The 21,914-nt window shown below is 47.7% G+C and overlaps 1 protein-coding gene and 1 non-coding gene across 4 annotated transcripts; one reads left to right on the top strand and one right to left on the bottom strand.

Annotated features, from left to right (window-relative positions):
- The first annotated feature begins 2,782 nt into the window (after positions 1-2,782).
- On the top strand, positions 2,783-16,408 carry ELP6 (elongator acetyltransferase complex subunit 6). 3 transcript variants are annotated; one of them, XM_044933826.1, is made up of 7 exons: positions 2,783-3,006; positions 6,736-6,814; positions 7,819-7,889; positions 10,484-10,602; positions 11,589-11,781; positions 13,657-13,803; positions 14,955-16,408. In XM_044933826.1, exons 1-7 carry the CDS (start codon positions 2,953-2,955, stop codon positions 15,081-15,083), a joined length of 792 nt encoding a protein of 263 aa, XP_044789761.1. In that variant the 5' UTR covers positions 2,783-2,952; the 3' UTR covers positions 15,084-16,408. The 3 variants fall into 3 exon arrangements, with proteins under 3 accessions (XP_044789761.1, XP_006065264.1, XP_044789762.1); XM_006065202.3 differs by having other exon boundaries at positions 2,792-3,006; positions 11,580-11,781; XM_044933827.1 differs by lacking the exons at positions 2,783-3,006; positions 6,736-6,814 and adding an exon at positions 8,648-8,698 and having other exon boundaries at positions 7,833-7,889; positions 11,580-11,781.
- On the bottom strand, positions 6,522-6,628 carry LOC112581291. Its single transcript, XR_003105826.1, has one exon. It is a non-coding gene; the product is annotated as a U6 spliceosomal RNA (small nuclear RNA).
- Positions 16,409-21,914: the final 5,506 nt, after the last annotated feature.

A 21,914-nucleotide genomic window follows, 5' to 3' on the forward strand; every position in this document is an offset into this window, starting at 1 on the left:
ATTCCCATAAAGGCGCAGGAGGGAAGATTTCCTTTTCTCCATGCCCCTCTCATATTGATTTTTGTAGATTTTTGCAGGTGGCCATTTCTGTCTGGTTGGAGAAGACACCCAGTTGTCAGTTTCGCTTACATTTCTTAAATAATTAGCAATGTGGAGCATGTTATCCTGTGCTTTTGTATTAAACAGTGTGAGTGTAGTTTCCCTCTTGCAATTGGATTCTTGAAAGTCGGCTCTGTTTTTTAAAACATTTATTCATTTGTTTGGCTATGTCAGGTCTTAGAGTGGCCTTAGTAGCCCCATGGCATGTGGGATCTTAGTTCCTGGACCAGGGATCGACCAGGTGTCCAGTGCATTGGAAGGTGAATTCCTAACCTCTGGACCGCAAGGGAAGTCCCAAGTCGGCCCTCTTTTGAATTCTTTATCGATTCCCTGCCTTTTGACATTTTTTTTTTTTTGACATTTCTTGAGGGCAGGTGTCCTTTACAGCCCCGCAGGCTTTGTGAATATGAAGTGCCCTTCAACTGCAGTGGACTGTCCTGGTGGCTCAGTGGTAAAGAATCCACCTGCAATGCTGGAAATGCAGGAGATGTGTGGGAGACACGGGTTCTATCCCTGGGGTCAGGAAAATCCCCTGGAGGAAGAAATGGCGACCTTCTCCAGTATTCCTGCCTGGAAAATTCTAAAGAGACAGGGGTGGCGGGCTATGGTCCACGGGGATCACAAAGAGGTGGACACGACTGAGCACGCCCGCCTCCTTGCAGATTAAGCTGCGTGGTTGTCAAGTTGTTCTGCAGCGTGTCCACAAAGGGGCAGCACTATCTCATGCCTCACTCTGATAACGCTTCTCTTTTTCAGTCTCCACTCTTGTTCAACTCTTCGCGACCCCATGGACTGCAGCACACCAGGTTTCCCTGTCCTTCACTAGCTCCAGATATAAATGATATGGAGAAAAATAAAAGAGGGGTGAGGGGAAAGGATAAGAATTGCTGGGGAAGGGACAGTTAAGAACTTAAATAGGATGCTTAGGGAAATTCAGTTCAGTTGCTCAGTTGTGTCCAACTCTTTGTGGACTGCAGAGTCCATGGACTGCAGAACACCAAGCCTCCCTGTCCATCACCAACTCCTGGAGTTTACCCAAACTCATGCCCATTGACTTGGTGATGCCATCCAACCATCTTATCTTCTGTCATCCCCTTCTCCTCCTGCCTTCAATCTTTCCCAGCATCAGCGTCTTTTCAAATGAGTCAGCTCTTCACATCAGGTGGCCAAAGTATTGGAGCCTCAGCTTCAACATCAGTCCTTCCAATGAACACTCAGGACTGATCTCCTTTAGGATGGACTGTTTGGATCTCCTTGCAGTCCAAGGGACTCTCAAGAGTCTTCTCCAACACCACAGTTCAAAAGCATCAATTCTTCAGCACTCAGCTTTCTTTATGGTCCAAATCTCACATCCATACATGACGACTGGAAAAACCATAGCTTTGACTAGACAGACCTTTGTTGGCAAAGTAATGTCTCTGCTTTTTAATATGCTGTCCAGGTTGGTCATAACTTTCCTTCCAAGGAGTAAGCATCTTTTAATTTCATGGCTGCAGTCACCATCTGCAGTGATTTTGGAGCCCCCCAAAATAAAGTCTGACACTGTTTCCGCTGTTTCTCCACCTATTTGCCATGAAGTGATGGGACCAGATGCCATGATCTTCGTTTTCTGAATGTTGAGGTTTAAGCCAACTTTTTCACTCTCCTCTTTCACTTTCATCAAGAGGCTCTTTAGTTCTTCTTCCCTTTCTGCCATAACGGTTGTGTAATCTGCCTATCTGTGTATCTGAGATTATTGATATTTCTCCTGGCAATCTTGATTCTAGCTTGTGCTTCATCCAACCCAGTGTTTCTCATGATGTACTCTGCATATAAGTTACACAAGCAGGGTGAGGATATACAGCCTTGATGTACTCCTTTTCCTATTTGGAACCAGTCTGTTGTTCCATGTCCAGTTCTAACTGTTGATTCCTGACATGCACACAGATTTCTCAAGAGGCAGGTCAGGTGGTCTCGTATTCCATCTCTTTCAGAATTTTCCAGTTTATTGTGATGCACACAGTCAAAGGCTTTAGCATAGTCAATAAAGCAGAAATAGATGTTTTTCTGGAACTCCCTTGCTTTTTCGATGATCCAGTGGAAAATTGGCAATTGATCTCTGGTTCCACCGAGGCTTAGGGAAACCCTCGCTGATAAACTGACATGTGAACAAAGACCTGAAAGAAATGGCGTTTTTTTTGTTTTGTTTATTCTTTAACGGCTGCAGCCCAGGGAGGGAAAACAGTGCAAAAACCTCAAAGAGAAGCATGCAGGGCGTGTTCCAACCCTACTTGGTCAGTGACCCTACCCAGATTACCTGTCTTAGTCCAAAACCTAGCCCCCATCCCACCGTTATTCCTTTATCCAGCTTCATTTTTTCCCCCACATAGAATTTTTCAATGTATTATTCCATGTTTATTACGTCTGTTTTCTGTTTTGTGCGAGAGCGAGCGTCTTTGCCTATCTGGTTCGCCCATTGCAGCCAAAGCCTTTAGTAGTGTGAGGCACACCGCAGGAGCTTGACAGGAGGCTCTGGGATGAGAAGAACGCGCGGTCGAGGGAAGGAAGAAGAGACCCGAACTCCTGATGCCTTGGTTGGGGGAAATTCTCTGCGAGTGGAATGCAGGTAAGAAGCCCGCACGGCTCAGCGTCCAGGTCCTCCCCACGCCCCCTCACCCCTCCGGGCCTGGTGCGCGTCTCTGCGCATGCGCCGAGAGCAGCCGATCCGCGCGTTGCATTGGCTGCGGCCAGGGGAATTGCGCATGCGCAATCCTCCCGCGTGGTCCTGTGTGGTGGGTTTTGCTCTCCAGCCTCCGCTGTATCCGTGGCAGCCCATCTTCCCATCCGGGGCCCCCGTGCGTTCTGGAGCTCGGAATGTTCCCAGAACTCAATAACCTTCTCAACACCACCCCTGAAGGGGCGGAGCAGGTAAGAGGTCGCAGGTCGAGGAGGAGGTTGGATTGTGGGAGCGCGGCCCAAGACCGGACACCCGGATGAAGCGCGCGCAGACCCGTGGAAATCACGTGACGTCCATGGCCCGGTTGTGCCTGGGAGTTGTAGTCCGCAGAGGGCCCGCCCCCGAGGCTGGGCTGGACACTTAGGCCTGCGAAAGGTGGGCATCCTGCGCGTTTTCGAAGGTCGCGTGCGCCCTTGAAAGACCGCAGGAAGCACGTTATACGTTTGTGTTGACTTAAGTGTATAGGCGACCCTTGTGCGTGTTCACCGTGGTGGGAGTCCCAGCGCCCAAACAGAGGTTCGTGGTGGTGGTTTAGTCGCTCTGTCCGTGTCCGACTCTTTGTGACCCCATGGACCGTAGCCCGTCAGTCTCTTCTGTCCGTGGGATTCTCCAGGGAAGAATACTGGAGTGGATTACCCTTCCCTTCTCCAGGGGATCTTCCCGACGCAGGGATGGAACTGCCTCTCCCGCGTCTCTTGCCTTAACAGGCGGATTCTTGACCACTGAGCCACCTGGAACACCCCACCCCCCGCCCCGCCCCCCATCATAAGGGAGCAACTTCTTAACGACCTTAAGCCCCTTCTGTCCCGGCAGCACTCGGCAGGTTTTAGCGAACACTTCTGCTCGTCTTCCTCCTCATGTTTTTGAACAGTGCTCTCTGAAGCTGCTCGCAGCCAACGTTTGATTGCACAACCCCGCCTTTGGCACCACAGCCTCCCTACTCTGTTTTCTTCACTCTCTCCTTCCCACGGTCTAGAGCACCTCAAAAATGTTCATGCGTTAGCCCGAGGGTTGCCTCTCCTAGGAACATAGGTGATTTATTTCATAACTCCTGTCTTTCTGATGAAATGGTAAGCTCGTCCAGGCGGCCAAGACACCTAGTGTGTAAAGCCTTTTTGTTACTCCATCAGTTCAGTTCAGTCGCTCAGTCGTGTCTGACTCTTTGCGACCCCATGAATCACAGCACGCCAGGCCTCCCTGTCCATCACCAACTCCCGGAGTTCACTCAAACTCATGTCCATCGAGTCGGTGATGCCATCCAGCCATCTCATCCTCTGTCGTCCCTTTCTCCTCCTGCCCCCAATCCCTCCCAGCATCAGTCTTTTCCAATGAGTCAACTCTTCGCAGTAGGTGGCCAAAGTACTGGAGTTTCAGCTTTAGCATCATTCCTTCCAAAGAAATCCCAGGGCTGATCTCCTTCAGAATGGACTGTTGGATCTCCTTGCAGGCCAAGAGACTCTCAAGAGTCTTCTCCATCACCACAGTTCAAAAGCATCAATTCTTCAACGCTCAGCTTTCTTCACAGTCCAACTCTCACATCCTACATGACCACAGGAAAAACCATAGCCTTGACTAGACGGACCTTTGTTGGCAAAGTAATGTCTCTGCTTTTCAATATGCTATCTAGGTTGGTCATAACTTTTCTTCCAAGGAGTAAGCGTCTTTTGATTTCATGGCTGCAATCACCATCTGCAGTGATTTTGGAGCCCCATAAAATAAAGTCTGACACTGTTTCCCTGTTTCCCCATCTATTTCCCATGAAGTGATGGGACCAGGTGCCATGATCTTCGTTTTCTGAATGTTGAGCTTTAAGCCAACTTTTTCACTCTCCACTTTCACTTTCATCAAGAGGCTTTTTAGTTCCTCTTCACTGTCTGCCATAAGGGTGGTGTCATCTGCATATCTGAGGTTATTGATATTTCTCCCAGCAATCTTGATTCCAGCTTGGGCTACTTCCAGCCCAGCGTTTGTCATGATGTACTCTGCATATAAGTTAAATAAGCAGGGTGACAATATACAGCCTTGATGTCCTCCTTTTCCTATTTGGAACCAATCTGTTGTTCCATGTCCAGTTTTAACTGTTGCTTCCTGACCTGCATACAGGTTTCTCAAGAGGCAGGTCAGGTGGTCTGGTATTCCCATCTCTTTCAGAATTTTCCACAGTTTATTGTGATCCACACACTCAAAGGCTTTGGCATAGTCAATAAAGCAGAAATAGATGTTTTTCTGGAACTCTCTTGCTTTTTCCATGATCCAGCAGATGTTGGCAATTTGATCTCTGGTTCCTCTGCCTTTTCTAAAACCAGCTTGAACATCTGGAAGTTCATGGTTCACGTATTGCTGAAGCCTGGCTTGGAGAATTTTGAGCATTACTTTACTAGCGTGTGAGATGAGTGCAATTGTGTGGTAGTTTGAGCATTCTTTGGCATTGCCTTTCTTTGGGATTGGAATGAAAACTGACCTTTTCCAGTCCTGTGGCCACTGCCGAGTTTTCCAAATTTGCTGGCATATTGAGTGCAGCACTTTCACAGCATCATCTTTCAGGATTTGAAATAGCTCAACTGGAATTCCATAGTTCCAGGTAAATAGTTTTCAGTAAATCCTTGTGTATTTTAATTGCCCCGCAGTTTTTCTCTGCCCAAGCCTCCAGATGGCGCTGCTGACCTTGCCAGTTCCTACTTACTAGGCCCTCCAAAGTCCAAACCGAGGGCTACAATGAGGGATAGAAGTGGGCACCAGGAAATGACAGCGCCAGGGGTAACCCTCAGAGTCTGCTAGTGTAATCTTTCATATTTTATGAGAGGAAAAAATATCAGGACAACAGAGAGATGACCTCCCCTATCACTGACAAGGAACAAAGGCTGACTGGAGCGGGACAGCCAGCCCCTGCAAAGGCCATCTTTGGAGGTCTTTCCCGGGTTCTCCACAATGAGAGCTCTGCCCGATGCAGTTCCCAAGGCCACTGGGAGGAGGACTTTGATCCCGGCTGTCTCTTGGAACAACTGCTTTCTCATCCCCTGCCTATGGGACAGAATTGGCATGAGGATTAGAGTTAGGGAGGACATTGGATTAAATGACCTTTTAGAACACCCCTTGCAATATGGAAAGTCAGTGATTTTTATTGGGTTCTGATGGTAAAATCTTACTGTGTTCAGGATTTAATTTTCTCAATGGCACTCCACTCCAGTACTCTTGCCTGGAATATCTCATGGACGGAGGAGCCTGGTGGGCTGCAGTCCATGGGGTCGTGAAGAGTCGGACATGACTGAGCGACTTCACTTTCACTTTTCACTTTCATGCATTGGAGAAGGAAATGGCAACCCACTCCAGTGTTCTTACCTGGAGAGTCCCAGGGACAGGGGAGCCTGGTGGGCTGCCGTCTATGGCGTCGCACAGAGTTGGACATGACTGATGTGACTTAGCAGCAGCAGCAGCAAGACTGGAGAGGAGTGAGGAAAAGAAAGGATTTTATTCTCTGTTGCCTGGGGAGGATGATAGCTTGAGATAGGCTTGCCCAAAATGAGTATGTTTAATACAGATCACTTTCATTGTTGGTTTTTCTATAATTTTTACTTATTTTCTTCTTTTTCTGGTTAAATACACACACACACACACACACACACACACACACACGAGTCTCTGGGTATAGAAATTTTTTTTTTTGATGGTTTAGTATGGTTTCTTAAGCTGTGCCTTAGTACAGACGCAAAATATGGAACGCTTCACGAATTTGCGTGTCATCCTTGCGCAGGGGCCAAGCTAATCTTCTCTGTATTGTTCCAATTTTAGTATATGTGCTGCCGAAGCGAGCACCGGGTATAGAAATTTAAGAGTAGACACAATCCACTAGATTTTTGACACTCAGTTGACCTCTTTCCAGGGAGTCTAATACATCTTTTTGTGTTCTTCTTAACTTTTAGGGGAAGCTGACTCTACTCTGTGATGCCAAGACAGATGGCAGTTTCCTTGTGCACCACTTTCTCTCCTTCTACCTCAAAGGTATAAGACTATAGAAAAAGAAAACCCAAGGCAGGGGCGGGGGTGGGGGCAGAAAGAGGCCTGTTTCAGGTAGCACTAGAAATAGTATTAACTAGTCAGGCCTTTGGTGTTTGGATAACCAGATGGCTATTTGTTAGTTAATGGGATTACTGGCGCATCTTGTTCCCACCCTTACTGTATCCAGTATTGCCTTCCATTTCTCCGCCCCCTGTGCAGGCACTGACTCCCTTAGGGCCTTGTGTGGCTTCTTCATTCTGTTGATCCTTGGGCCTTGGGTGGTTTGAAGTCTCGAGGCATCAACCCGTTAACACTTTGCCCTGGCAATAGATGCTTCCTAAGGAACAGAGGGGGAAAAAAAAACAAAAAACAGCTCTGCAGGTCACATACAGAAATTGATTAGAAGAAGAAAACAGCCAAATGAAAAATAAAGACTTACTGATTCTCCTTGAGTCCCCACTGAGCCAGGCCAGGATACAAGGTTGACCTTTGGCACTCTGAATTGTAATAATTTACAGCTTTGAGAGTGATTTTCCTTTCTAGATGGTGTTATTGTCAGCTTATACAGAGCAAGAGCATCTACAGATAAGTTGTTAGAATTAATTAAGTTCGTAAGGTAGCTAGAGTTTCTTTGTGTTCTTCTTATATCCTTTTGGGTATTAGACTGGTTTAAAAATTCAATTGTATCTCTGTAACCAACAAGGAGTTAGAAAAATACAGCTTTTTAAAAACTATAATGTATTTTCAGGGGAACAAACTAAGGTTCCTGGTGATACATCTCACAGGTAAAGTACATCTCAGAATCAATGAAATAAGATACAGTTATTAATATAAGGTATAATTATTAATATGAAAAAAGTACATCTTCAAATCAAATTGAGTATGTTAGGTTGCAAGGTATGGGTTCTCTAGATCTACCTCAGTTCTTTTGTTTCCAGAGGCAAGAAGTATCTGAGACTGATTGTAAATAGAGAGTTGGTTAAAAATCGGTTTATTTTGTTTTCCAGCCAATTGTAGAGTCTGCTTTGTGGCCCTCGTCCAGTCCTTTAGTCACTATAATATCGTGGGGCAGAAGCTGGTAAGTATGTTAGACCTCGGTGATGAGATCCCTGAGCGAGTGTGTGTGCCAGGCATACGTACGCTGTCAGGCTGGGCTTCCCTGTTTGGGTTGCAGGGAACTTAGAAAGGGAAGGACTAAGGAAATCATGGGATCCTGAACCCTTTATCTGAAGGGCGAGGGCAGCATGTCAGCGTGTTTTGTTCATTTGTCAAGTGTTTAGAACCAGACCTGTTATGGATGAAATCAAACCCTTCTTCACTGAGTCTGGACCAGTTAAGGTTTCTTCCTTCTCAGGGTGAACATTAATCTTGTCCCCAGTGAGTTAGAGATCACAGCTTGGTCTCTGCCCAGTTGAGTTACTCCCACTGTCTCTCCCTTAGTCTAGGGCTTTTGTTACATGCCCCTCACCTCATCTTGGTTTGCCCCTTGTCTTACTAAATGCAGCCAAGCAAGAGTAAGATGTCTGAGAGGCTGGTGACCCTCCTGGCACCTCACCTGGCACATGACTTGTGACCTGTGACCAGGTGAATTTCTGGGGCTCTTGTTGTTCCTTGTTTTTGGTTTAAGTCAGGCTCAGAGCGGGAGAGAACCAGGCCATGCATCAGCAGTGATCTTCAAAATGACAGCCTTACTGTCAGTCCTCTTCTCTGATGGGGGGAACCGGTGAGAGGGCGAGAGGGTTTCCCATGCTTTGCAGGGAAGGGAGAAGTTCCTGTGCCAGAGGTCAGAGCACAGGCTCAGGGAGCAGTTGTGTCAGGAACACGGTTGCATTCCAGGTCGGTGAGGCATGTGTTTGGCCCTGGCATCTGTGAGCTAGGATGAGAAAGGTGTGTATTCTCATATCCGGTTTGGCTGCTTTTCCTGTTACCTTTGACTCACCAGCACGGCAGGAATGGCATGCACAGCTCTGGGTGTGCCAAGCACTAGCGTGTGAGTTTCTGTCCTCTTGCTGTAGTGTTGTTCTTACATCAGTACAGTAGTCATGAACAAGAGCAAAGGAGACGGTCAGGAGTCCTTCTCTCTGCCAGGCGGGCTGTTGTTGCTAATGGTGCTGCACAGTGAACACCAGTGTGTGACTGAGCGATCAAGGCCTGGTCTGGGGACACAAGGAGTCTGAGTTCTGCGTCACCTGCTGCTTCTGCAGAACCGCGGGTTGCATGTCTGGACAGTGTCACCATCACGGGGTGTTGAAATGCAGATTCCCAGGCCCTGCCCCTAAGGCTTCTAGCTATGGAGTAGGGCCCAGAGATCTGCATTTTAATCAGGTATCTCAGGAGATTCTTGTTTTTATTTTTAATTTTTGGTTATGTTGGGTCTTCATTGCTGCGGGTGCTTTTCTCTTGCGGCGGTGCATGGGCTTCTCATTGCAGTGGGTTCTCTTGTTGGGAAGCACAGGCTCTAGGGCGTGTGGGCTTCAGTAGTTCTAGTTCCCAGGCTCTAGAGCACATGCTCAACAGTTGTGGTGCAGGGGCTTAATTGCCCTTGACACATGTGGGATCCTCCTGGTTCAGGGGTCAAACCCATACGGGTTTGCACTAGCAGGCGGATCTTTACCACCCAGCCACCAAGGAAGCCCTCAGGAGATTCTTAATTATGCGGTTCATAAAGACGCATGTTTACGAAGCGCTGGTCGGGAGCAGGGTTGACCAGCCACAGTCTGCACCCCCTGTTTTCTGTACATGAAGTTTTATTGGAGCACAGCCACCCCCATCTGTGGCTGCTATGAGAGCAGAGTTGAGCTGTTGCAACAGAGACTGTCACCCCACCACCATGTTACTATTTACTTTCTGTTTTTAATGTACTTTATTTTGTAACCACATGCCCTTAAAAAGGCAACTTTATATTACTATCATAAAGTAAAAAGCAGTACTAGGTAAAAAATAAGTATATAAGCAAAAGAAAGTAAGTTTTTTAAAAAATGTGACAAGTAGAGACTTCCCTGGTGGTCCAGTGGCTAAGACTTTGTGTCTCCAGTGAAAGGGGCCGGGATTCGATCCCTGGTCAGGGAACTAGACCCCTCATGGTGCAGCAAAAGAGCCTGCGTGCCACAACTAAGACCCAGAGCAGCCAAATAAGAAAAGAAAAGAGTTAAAAAAAAATTTGTTTTAAGAAAATGTGAAAACTACATGTAAATGCACATCTGACAGTAGAACACAGGTTGTGTGTGGGGAGCACCCAGGGGAGACAAGACCTGGGCTCCCATGTCAGGCAGCCAGACGCACATCCGCGGGGCTCCAAACGGGCCTGGCGCCCTCGCACCCAGGGGAGACAAGACCTGGGCTCCCATGTCAGGCAGCCAGATGCATGTCCACAGGGTTCCAGACGGGCCCAGCGCCCTCGCACCCAGGGGAGACAAGACCTGGGCTCCCATGTCAGACAGCCAGACGCACGTCCGCGGGGCTCCAGACAGGCCCGGCACCCTCGCACCCAGGGGAGACAAGACTTGGGCTCCCATGTCAGGCAGCCAGACGCATGTCCGTAGGGCTCCAAACGGACCTGGCGCCCTCTCAGGAGCTGGCGTCCTGGAGTCGTGAGCCCCTTGGTGCCAAGTCCTCTCTGATGAGGCCCCCGCCAGCCCGGGAACTCACTCACCTCTCCGTGGTCGGGTGCAGGGTGTCAGCCTGACCGCAGCGCGGGAACGCGGGCAGCTGGTGGTCCTCGAGGGTCTCAAGTCCGCGGTGGACGTCTTCTTCCGGCCCCGGGAGGAGCGGCACCCCCTGCAGTTCCTCAGGTCAGTCAGCCTGCAGGTGGGCCCCGCCCCGGGTCTCCGTGTAACCCCCTTCTCTCTCCCCGACGAGTGGGAGAGCAGAGCCGGCTGCAGAAGGCAGGCACTGCCCGGGTGTCTCAGCATCACTCAAGGTCCTCGCCTCTGTCAGAGGCTGTGTGCCTGTCCCGGAAGCTGTAGAAAGCTAAGGAGCCCACGAAGATGGGAGATCCTGCATGCTGCAACTAAGAACCAGCACAGCCAAATCAATAAATAATGTTAAAAAAAAAAAAGAAAAGGCCAAGTGTGTGGCCTGTGTGTGTGGCTTTGCACACAGCCTGTCCCGTCTCTGAAGCTAGTGTCTTTGAACGAGTGGGCCTGGTCTCCATCTGAGCCCAGGTTATATAGACAGCGTCATTCTACCTGCTGTTAGCGGGGTTTGGCCCTGGAGTGTGGGGCCGTGAGGCCGGTACCTGTGCGCCAGGCTCTGATTTCTGAGCCCACGTCCCCACCACCCCCACTGCTGGGAGAGCACTGCTGCAGTCACTGGGGAGGCGGAGGTAGCGGGGCCAGTAGTAGGTTGGACCTGGTCCGAACATGAGCACTCAGGCTGCCGCTCGGCACCTGGACGTGTGAACTGCTGCTGAGCTTTCATCCTCAGTTATGACCTCCCAGGAAGGCCTCTCCGTTTAAATCAGAGGCCTTAAGCCCTTGGACTGAGAGGCTGTGTGGGCCTCTGGGGGGGTTTATTTCTGTGTCCCCGAGTTGCTAGCACAGTGCTCTGTACCCAGCAGGCCTCAGGGAATAGTTGAACTGAAATAAACATGCCCACGGGAGTGTGCCTTTTCTTTCCAGGCAGCTCATGAGCCCCTTGGTGCCAAGCACTGGACCCACTTCTTTCCCTCCCCCATCCCCTCCACCCCTCACCCCCCATGCTGCTGAGTTGTCTCTTGAACATCTGGAGAGCACGTGAGCTGTCTGGTGACTTCTGCCCTGTGTCCCAGGGAGGCCAGTGCTGGGGACCTGCAGCCGCTGTATGCATTTGTGCGGGACGCCCTGGAGCCTGTGGACTGTGGGGAGGCCGCCTGGAGGTACCCGGTGCTGCTGGTGGACGACCTTAGCGTGCTGCTGAGCCTGGGCGTGGGGCCGGTGGCGGTGCTGGACTTCATCCATTACTGCAGGGCCACCGTGTGCCGGGAATGGAAGGTAATCATGGGCTGCACCCCGAGGTCCTGCCGTGAACCCCACGGGCCCAGAGGGCCACTTGCTGGCAGTTATCTCTTCTCTCTGATGGCTCAGGGCTTTTTCTTTACTCCGGCAGCCCCAGAAATCTTCACCCCATGCAGCCTGCACTGTGCTACCTGCCATTGCTAAAAAGTAAGACCCTGAAAACTGAAGGGTGCCTGGCCCTGTCTGTAATGAGGTTGGCCACATGTGGTACTGCGTCTGTCCCACTCTGCCACACGGCAGTATCGCTCTGAGTGTGTTTTGAAGGTCAGTTAAGATAATAGATGTAAAACTGCTTTAAGGATTGTGAGGTGAAGGGACTTGCCTGGCAGTGCAATGGTTAAGATTCTGTGATTCCACTGCAGGGGGCGTGGGTTTGATCCCTGGTCAAAGAACTGTGATCTCACACGGTGTGTCCCAAAACAAAAACAATATGAAAATTGCGAGGTGCAATGCAGGGATAGGGTGTAACCTTCATTGTTAAATTACGAGGCACAAATAGAGATTTTGTCTCATAAGGATTTTAACAAAACAGTAACACCTGTGGTACCCACCTCCCAGGAACCAGACCTCAAGAATTAAGTGAGGGGAGCTTACAGACATCAGCTGAGCGTGTGTCCCACAGGGCCAGGCTGGGCAGAGGGGACGGGGAAGTGGATTAGTCAGGCTGTGTGGATCCAGCGGTGCATGCCACTCACCTCCTGTGTGCGGGGTCCTGCCTGGAAGCTGGATTTAGGGGACCTTAGGCCATCCTGCCTACAGTCGCAGGGCCGGGTGCCAGGGTGATGGGGAGAGAATGGGGGGGCGGACATGTAAGGGGCCTCAGGACACAGTTCAGCGGGGCTGGGGGAGGAGTGAAGCAGGCAGTCAGCTTGTGCAGCTCAGCCTGCCGTGTGGCCCACTGTGCTCTGTGCAGTCACTCAGTCGTGTCCGACTCTTTGTGACCCCGTGGATTGTAGCCCGCCAGGCTCTTCTGTTCATGGCATTCTCCAGGCAAGAATACTGGAGTGGGTGGCTGTTCCCTTGTCCAGGGGAGTCTTCCCAATCCAGGGATCAAAGCCAGGTCTCCCACATCGCAGGCGGGTTCTTTACCACCTGAACCACTGGAGTGGGTAGCCTGTCCCTTCTCCAGGGGATCTTCCCGACCCAGGAATTGAACCGGGGTCTCCTGCATTGGAGGCGGATTCTTTACCAGCTGAGCTACCAGGGAAGCCCCGTGTGGGCCACTATCAACTTCTTTTTGTAAAAATACTTATAATAATTAAGAAAGTAAAACTTGGGAAAAGTTTAATGGAGAAAAATAGTTTAATACTAAAATTTCAATATTTTTATATTATAAAGTTTTTAATATTTTAATTAAAGTTTTAATATTAAAATAGTTTAATAAAGAAAAAAGGAAGATATAAACAGGATATAAAGTCTCCTGTAGCAAAAAGTAAGTCTCTCCTTCCCTCCCTTGTATATCCTTCCGGAGCGTCTGAGCAGTCATAAACGCATTTGTATATACGCTCGTCTCCCTGCTTTTCTTTTCACGTTCTGAGTGACCCACCATCCACACAGTTTGGAACTTCTTTTCATTTACTAACACACAGTGTGTGTTGTGCTGTCCACTGCCCCTGAAACAGAACACACTGATCTGCTTTATTCTTTTTCAAAACTGGATGCTCTTCCTTGCTTACAGACAGACTGAGCTGGACGTCCAGGCTGGGTGTGCTGGTGAAGCTGTTCCAGCAGACGATTGCAGGCCCGAGCCCTGAGCCCAGTCCCGTGAGAAGGCGTGCGGGGCAGTGGAGGCTCCCAGAGACCGCATGTTTTGAGCCTGGTGTCCCTCCCAACAGCCTCTATCTGTTGCAGGGAAACGTCGTGGCCCTCGTACACGACAGTGGAGATGCCGAGGACGAGGAGAACGACGTCCTGCTGAATGGCCTTAGTCACCAGAGCCACCTGATCCTGCGGGCTGAGGGCCTGGCCACCGGCTTCTGCAAAGACGTGCATGGGCAGGTGCGCGGGGCCCTGGCTCACTGGGAGCTGCTCGCCTCCTCTGTGCGCCCCACTGCCCCCGGACAGTGTCGGGCCTTGGGGTACTCAGCTAGGATATGCCCTTGGGTGGGAGGGAGGTCTCGGAAGTTGTGTGAATGCAGATCAGAGTCCGCTCCAGGGGTTCTCGGCCCTGTGCACCAGGGCAGGTTTTGCACGGTGGTCATTTGCAGCCAGAGGGGAGTTCTTGGAGAGGAGATGACTGTCCGGCTATCCCCTGGGGAAGGCAGTAAACAGCAGACTTCCCCCGCAGGGTCATAGCAGGCTCTGTGTATTCAGGCCAACACCATTCCTTTTCAAACGGAGACTTGGGAGGCTATTCTCCTGGCTGGTGTTACTGCCACCCCCTAACCCCACCACCGGGATGTTTGGAGTACTTAGGGGGAAGCATGGAGTCCTGCCTGTGGCCTGGAAGGGAGGTCAGGTTCTCCCCATGCCCAGGGGCTGCCATGGTTCTCTGCCTTCTGAAACTTCTCTTTCGGGATCACCCCAAAGCCTTTGCCACCTCTTCCAGGTTAACTTCGCGTTGACCACTTTTGACCCATTAAGGGTGGGTGGGAGTTTTGGCCCAGAGTCATTCAGAGTCAGGTATGGAAATCAGAGCATCCGAGCAGGCTCAGAGAGGCTGTGCTGGTGGTATGCCAGGCACACCCCGAGGAGACCCTTCCACTGGCAGCCTGTGGCTCTGAAGCTGCTCAGCCCCGCAGAGCGTTGTAGTCACTCAGGACAAATGTCCAGTCTTCGGAGCCTCAGAATTGAGTGTGCACATTCTAAGTGCATTGGCCTTCCAAGTTCATCTAGCCCAAAAGTACAAAACCATGCTCACAGAAAAGACCAAAAGGAAATACACGAAAGTACTTTCATGGTTTTTCTCTGGATGAGTGTTTTCTACTTTTCTTTGTCTTTTGTGTTTTCCAGGATGAGCAAATATTACTATAGTAATGGAGGGGAAACCTCTATTTTTAGGTGATGGGTAGTGACCTTTGTTTCAGAGGTTGGTCCCATTTACCGCATCGCATCTGACCTCAGCTGAAGGTCAGCGAGGAGGCAGACAGGGTTCACACTGGAGCAGGTACTTGGGCTTCTCCTCTTTCATTCTTCTCTTTGTCACTTAGCTGAGGATCCTGTGGAGAAGACCACTGCAGCCCACCACCCCCCGGGATCGAAGCCTCACGTACCAGTACAAGATACAGGACAAGAGTGTATCCTTTTTCGCCAAAGGAATGTCTCCTGCTGTTCTGTGACCTGATTTAGGGGTGGCTGAAGCTACCTGGGACTATTTTTTGGTGGTGAAAGATCAAGCAACTGAGCAGAAATGGGGTCCTTTGGAGCCTTCCTCATACAAAACGCTTTAGCTCCAACTCCCCATTTTTGGTTGTGGTGACTCTCAAAGCCGGAGTGGGTGTGAACGTGCCAGCCAAGAGGCAGTCCTGGATGGCAGGTGTCCCAGTGACATCTAGGATAAGCGTGGCCGATACACAGTGAGCTCCCACCTCGTGGCTTCCCGTGGATGGTCACGTTTACTTTGACCTTCATCTTGCAAGGGGATTTTCTTCTTCTTCAGTCCATTGAGGAAGCAGGCTTCGAGGGGTTTGGAAGCACGCTCAACATCATAGAGCAGGCTACAGATTAGGAGATTAGGCTACAGATGGCCAACTGACCCGCGTGGAAACCAGAGGCAGGCTCCACCCTGTTCAAAGGTTAGCTCCTCCTATTTCTGTGGTTGCTGGGTACCTGGCCCAGCATGCCGTTGAGGCCAAGCCATCAAGGCCCTGGGCTTGGCCACACAGGGCCCCCATGGGGCACAGGTTTGCATGGCCTTGGTGAGGCCGGGAACGAATGTTCTTGCTTCCAGGCAGGCTAGGACCTTGAGGAGGAGCCAGTGCCTCGCTCTCGTGTGAAGACTGAAGGCGGGGAGCTCTCGCCCAGCATCCTGTGATCCACTTGCCACACTCAGCCCCTCAGTCAAGGTCACCTCAGCCTGTTCTCTTAAAATGGGTACATTCTATTGTATGTATGTTATGCTATGAAGAATTCGACCTTAAGAAATAAGTAAAATGAAAAAGATAACACTGCTTTGCAGGGACTAAGGACATTTTCATAACCAGTGTTTACTTTTAACTCAGTGTGGACATGAGTCTGAGTGAACTCCGGGAGTTGATGATGGACAGGGAGGCCTGGCGTGCTGCAATTCATGGGGTCGCAAAGAGTCGGACACGACTGAGTGACTGAACTGAACATTTTTTAGCTTTGTAAAAGGGAACAATTTATTGCCCTGCTCCTCAAGTCATGCTGACTATTGTGTAGGTTTTTCCATTGACACAGTAGCTGCCTTTCTTCTGAAGATACGGCATTTGATAGAATATTTTAAAATTATGAGTGTAAGTCACTTAAAGTAGCTATTAAAGAATGCCATTCTTTTATTAGTACGTAAGTATTTATACACGCTTCATATGAGCTGCAGTTCTGAATGGGTAAGGCACCACAGGACGCTTTTTACATGATATGCTATTTTTTCACTTGGTTTATAAATATTTTCAGTAAACTTTTAATGTTTAATAGCTACTTAGCATTTTATGGTATCATTAATTTCTAATTTGCATAGCTATTCTCTGGGCATGTGGGTTCTGATTTTTGGAATTATAAATTATGCTGTTATGAATTTTATATACTATGCCTGTTTGGGGATTGGGGCAAGTACTTGTTTCCTTAGAACATTGATCCATTCAGCAAATATTGAGCACCTTCTGAGGGTGTGGGGCTTCCCTGGTGGCTCAGATGGCAAAGAATCTGCCTGTAATATAGGAGACCCGGGTTTGATCCCAGGGTTGGGAAGATCCTCTGGAGAAGGGCATGGCAACCCACTCCAGTATTCTTGCCTGGGAAATTCCAGGGACAGAGGAGCCTGGCAGGCTGCAGTCCATGTGGTCGCAAAGAGTTGGACACAACTGAGCAACTAACACTTTCTGAGGGTGTGACAGTGACAAAGAGGTCTCTGCCCTCGTGGAACTGACATTCCAGGGAAGGAGACAGACAGTCAACAGGATTGAGAATTAAGGGACGTAGAGTTAGACCATGATCAGTGCTCTGAATAAAGCAGAGAGGAGGCGTACGAGGGTAAGGAATAATGACATTTGAGAGCCTACTCCCTGAAGTAGAATTTAAGGTTGAAAGCATGGGCCGGCCCTCAGCTGTCATCAAGTCGTTCCATTCTGGATGATGGCACCAGTTACCAGCCACCTGTTGGTTTCCTCCACCAACATCAAGTTGAAGACTAGATACAATTTTCTGAATTTTCCCATGTGTATAGGATCTATTTCTCACCCTTAATCATTTACCATTTAAAAGCTGGTGTCAATCTTCTTTTTTATTCTTCGTAATATTGGGGGAAGTCAGATTTTATCATTGCCTTTGTGTATGTTTTTCTACATTCTGGTTTTTAGAAAATAATCTTCAGAAACATTTTTTTAATATTCAGATACACATCAATTCAAGAAATATTTTTCAAACACCTATTTTTTATAAGGGTTTAATAAAATAATGATACCTGCTGTACTTGAATGGGCATAGAAAATAGGAACTAAAGGAGATGCAGTGGAGAAGGTAACAGGCCCATCAAGGCAGTTCAAGTAATGTGAGGCTTATAGCCTGGTGGTCTGAGGAAAGAGCAATTATTTACCCTGACTTTTTTTTTTTTAATTGAGGGGGCAGAGAATCAGGGAGGAATTTATGGAAGCAGTACTATTTGAACAGGACCTTGAAATGTTCTTTTTTTTTTGTTCTGATGGTATGTTAATTCTTCAGAATTCAGAAATGTATGTTTCTTCCTTGCTGGAATGAAGGTGCTATTTTTTGGTTTTTTCCCTACTTTAAAATATCAACAGTTTAAAAAATATGCTTAAAATTTAGACTTGTTTAGAATTTCTTACAGTGTTGTAATTTGTCTTCATGTTGATAGCTATTAATAAATAACCCAATAGTATTTACTAAGAAGTAATGTTCTTTTCTCTTTATGTAGTTGTGGTTTATTTATGTGTGAAGTTCATAAATGAACCTCTCTGAAATTTGTCTTTAGTAACTATTGAAAGGTTAATGTATGTCAGTATCAAGATTCTTCATTATTGGGAATTCCCTGGTGATTCAGTCATTAAGACTTGGGGTTTCCCTGCTGTGGACCCAGGTTCAATTCCTGGTCAGGGAACTAAGATCCCACAAGCTGTTTGGTGAGGCAAAAAAAAAAAATTGTCTTCACTTAAAGGATATTATGGCCACTTCCTGGGTTGGCCAGAAAGTTCATTTGTGTGTTTTGGCAACATCTTATGGATAAATATTGGTCCAGCCCAGTATTTAGCCAGATGAAATTTACCAAATCTTACCAAGGTGTAAAATATTCTTCGGGAACTTTTTCCTCTCATGTAAAAAACTGTAGTTGTTTGAGCATAGAGCCATGTGTGTCTCATAAACCATGTTGAGGAATTTGCTGCTTTTTATATGTTTTGAAATTCTTAGTGCTTTTTATTCTTAGGACTTGGACTTGGGTTGGTCAAGGTCAAGTAACTTCTTGGAGGTAATTTAAAACTTTTTCTTTGTTATTGGCCTTTATTTATGGCTACTTTTCTTTGTTGTGTCAGTTCTAGTACTATTTATTTCTGAAATAGTTACCCATTCTATTTGTTTTTCTGAAAAAAGCATTTGTAAACCAGATATACAATAAAAGACTTGTATCTAGAATATATAAAGAACTCTTACAATTCAATAAGAAGACAAATATCCCAGTTAAAAAATGGGTAGAAGATTTGAATAGACACCTCACCAAAGCAGGCATAGGAATAACCAACATACACCTAAAAAGTTGATCAGCATCTTTAGCCATTAGGGGAATACAGATTAAAACCACCATGAGATACCACCATATTACCACTGAAACAGCTATATCAAAAAAAAAAATCTGACAATTACAAGTGTTAGCAAGGATAAGGAGAAATTGGAACCCTCACATATGCAGGCAGGAATGTAAAATAGTGTGGCCACTTTGGAAAACAGTCGGGCAGTTTCTTAAAAATGTTAATGTAGATTGACTGTGTGACCCAGCCATTGAGTTCCCAGGTACTTACCCGAGGGAAATGAAAACATACATCCACACAAGCATGCATGTGAATGCTCACAGCGGTGTTGTTTACAATCGGAGAAAGTGGAAGCAACCCAAACGTGCATCAGCAGATGAATGGACAAAGTCTGATATTTCCATACAATGAAGTACTGCTTGGCATAAATAGAAGTGGACTACTGATACATGCTGCAACATGGATGAACTTCCATAACTCTGTGCCAGACACAGAGATTACATGTCACAATCCTGTGGGATGGGGGGCGGGGCTGTCAGGGCGGTGAAAATGAGAAACAGCTCCACTGGGCTTCTTTTTGGGATGATGATAATGTTCTAAAGTTACATTATGGTGATAGTTGCACTTTACTAAAAATCTTTATACCTAAAACAGGTGAATTTTATGGCATTTAAATGACGAGTACTGAGGTTAGCATCCTGACTCCTCTTCACTGAGAGCTCTGTGTTAGTAACAAACAGTCCCCCAATCTTAGTGACTTCCATTACCAAACATAGTCTTCACTCGCATGGCATGTCCAGGGGCTGCAGCTCATTGCTACAGTTCTGCTCCAGGGCCTCTCAGTCTGGGATCCAAGTGGAAGGAGCAGTCCCAAAGCAGGACTGTTGCTCTTTTGTCCGAAGGGAAAGAACAAGAGGCTGACCCACACAAGCAATGGCGCTTAAAAAAACTTCTGCCACACCTGTGGAGGTCACATTCACTCACACTCCATTGACGAAAGCAAGACATGTGGCCAGGGCTGACACTGAAGTCGCTCACCCTACAGGGAGGGATCACGGTCACTTAACGGTGGGCAGGGCTGTGTGTAGGATCTGCTCACAGAGAAGGGAACAATGAAGTCACTGACTACAGTCTCAAGTGACTTAACCTTGCCAGCCCTCAGTTTCATCATCTACAAAATAGGGAGATAAGAAGAGCCTGTTTCATGGCGTTTAAAACATTGTCAGGATCAAATAAGTGATGAAAGTAAGATAGCCCTGGCATGTGGTTTAAGCAGTAGCTGTTGCTGCAAACTCTTCCCTTACAAGGCCCTGCTCATACAGCATCCCCTTGGTGGTCCCTTCTCTTTGGTGTCCAGCCCACCAACTCCTACCCACAGCACTTGAAAGCTCAGTGGCAAAAGTTCGACTTCAGGCTTGTGCAGATTGCCATTTGATGCTGCCTCTCTGTGACCTCAAACAAGTTGTTATGGCTCTGGGTGGTTTCATTTCTGTATCCTTAAAATGAGGCATATGTACCTGACCTGCCTCTGAAGGCCATGGTGAGGATTTTATGAGGTAGTAATAAGATTGTAAAGCCCGTCTCTGGGCTTTACAATCAACAGTTGTCACTATTATTGGCAGCTATTATGACCTCGTAATATTGCCTGTAAGGTTTTGTTTGAAGGCGTGCACTAAGACAGCTTCTCCAGTGCAGAGAATTAACTTGGATCCCTGTCTCTGACACGTAGGAACTTGATAGTTAATAAAGGCATTGACTGAATATTAATACAACTTGGAGATTTTGAGTATTTTTAATGACCATTATCATGGTTATTCAGATGACTGCTGGCTCTAAGAATCTAAGAGTTTTACCTGTGTTCGTAGTGATGTAAGTTTTTTGGAAACCAGAGGTCAGTTTTCTTGGTTGTGTCTTGGAACCTGACTCTGAAGTCCACGTTCCCCTGAGGTTAAGTTCATTTTCCTGCCTGCAGAGCAGCTGCATGTCAGACCCTTAACTCAAATCCAAGGATTCTGGTCCTAAAGCGGCCTTTGTGCTCTTATCACGTTGCCAGCTGCTATCACTAATGCTTAATTCCACGTGAGCATGATCGGTAGTGCAAGTGATTGCAAAGAGAGCACCGTTTCATCATGAACACCCTTCTCTGTGTCCATGACAGGCTGAGGTGGCCGGGCAGTGGGCTGGAACCCAGCCAGAGTCCTGTGGCTGTTATGCGCTTCATCAGTTACGAGAATGACCCCGGGCAAATGTCTTCCCCTCTCAAGGACGTTGTCTTCGTTTGTGAAATAGACCTAGCCCTTATTTTTTAAGATTGTCGTGAGATTTGGCTCCACATGGAATCTCAAGAACTGGGAACTGTTATTACTTCTGGATGAACTCTTCAGCTCCTTTTTTTTTTTTTTTTAATTTACCATGGGGAGCAATCCAAAATAAGGTTGAGCTTTGGGGAGTAAGGGCAAAGTGGAACTTGTAGACCATTTCAGTAAAAAATGTTGCCTGCCATTGAGCCATCAGCCACTGCAGCGGCCTACCTCCCACCAGTAGTACACCCCGAGGGGCACTCAGGATGAAGAAAACCAGGGTACTAGCCCTCATGGTTAAGATGCATATCAGTGGAATGATTTCAGTGAGCCCAGACTCAACATCTTCCCATACTTGAGATGTCTGTTTTTGTGATTAGCAGCAGACTTTTGGTGTTTGACTACATGTTTTTTGTTTGTTTGCTGTGTATCCTGGCTCATCTCTTACCTCTTGGAAACAGTTCCTCAGAGCTATCTGAGAGGCTGTTTCCAGGCTGTAGTTAGTTGGCGTCAGGTCCCCAAAGAAAACACCATTCTCGCATCTAAGTTGTGTGTTGTTTTCCAGTTGACAAGCTGTTCCACCTGAATTGTATTTAAAAACAAAAATCAGGCATCTGCAACTTACCTGGAAATGCATAAGAAATAAGATTGATAGGTGGATAAAGGGTTGGTGTTTTTGGTTGTTTCTAGAAAAACGTGATACTGTTTGTGTGCGCTCAGTTGTGTCTGATTCTTTGCAGTCTCATGGAGTGTAGCCGACCAGGCTCCTCTGTCTATGGACTTTTCTAGGCAAGAATATTGGAGTGGGTTGCCATGCCCTTCTCCAGGTGATCTTCCCAACCCAGGGATCGAACCCACATCTCTTGCGTGTATTGCACTGGCAGGTGGATTCTTTACCGCTAGAAAATGTTAATAGTTGTAGAATCTAGAA

This window comes from Bubalus bubalis, chromosome 21 (genome assembly GCF_019923935.1).
Source record: "Bubalus bubalis isolate 160015118507 breed Murrah chromosome 21, NDDB_SH_1, whole genome shotgun sequence".
Classification (NCBI taxonomy): Eukaryota; Metazoa; Chordata; class Mammalia; order Artiodactyla; family Bovidae; genus Bubalus; species Bubalus bubalis.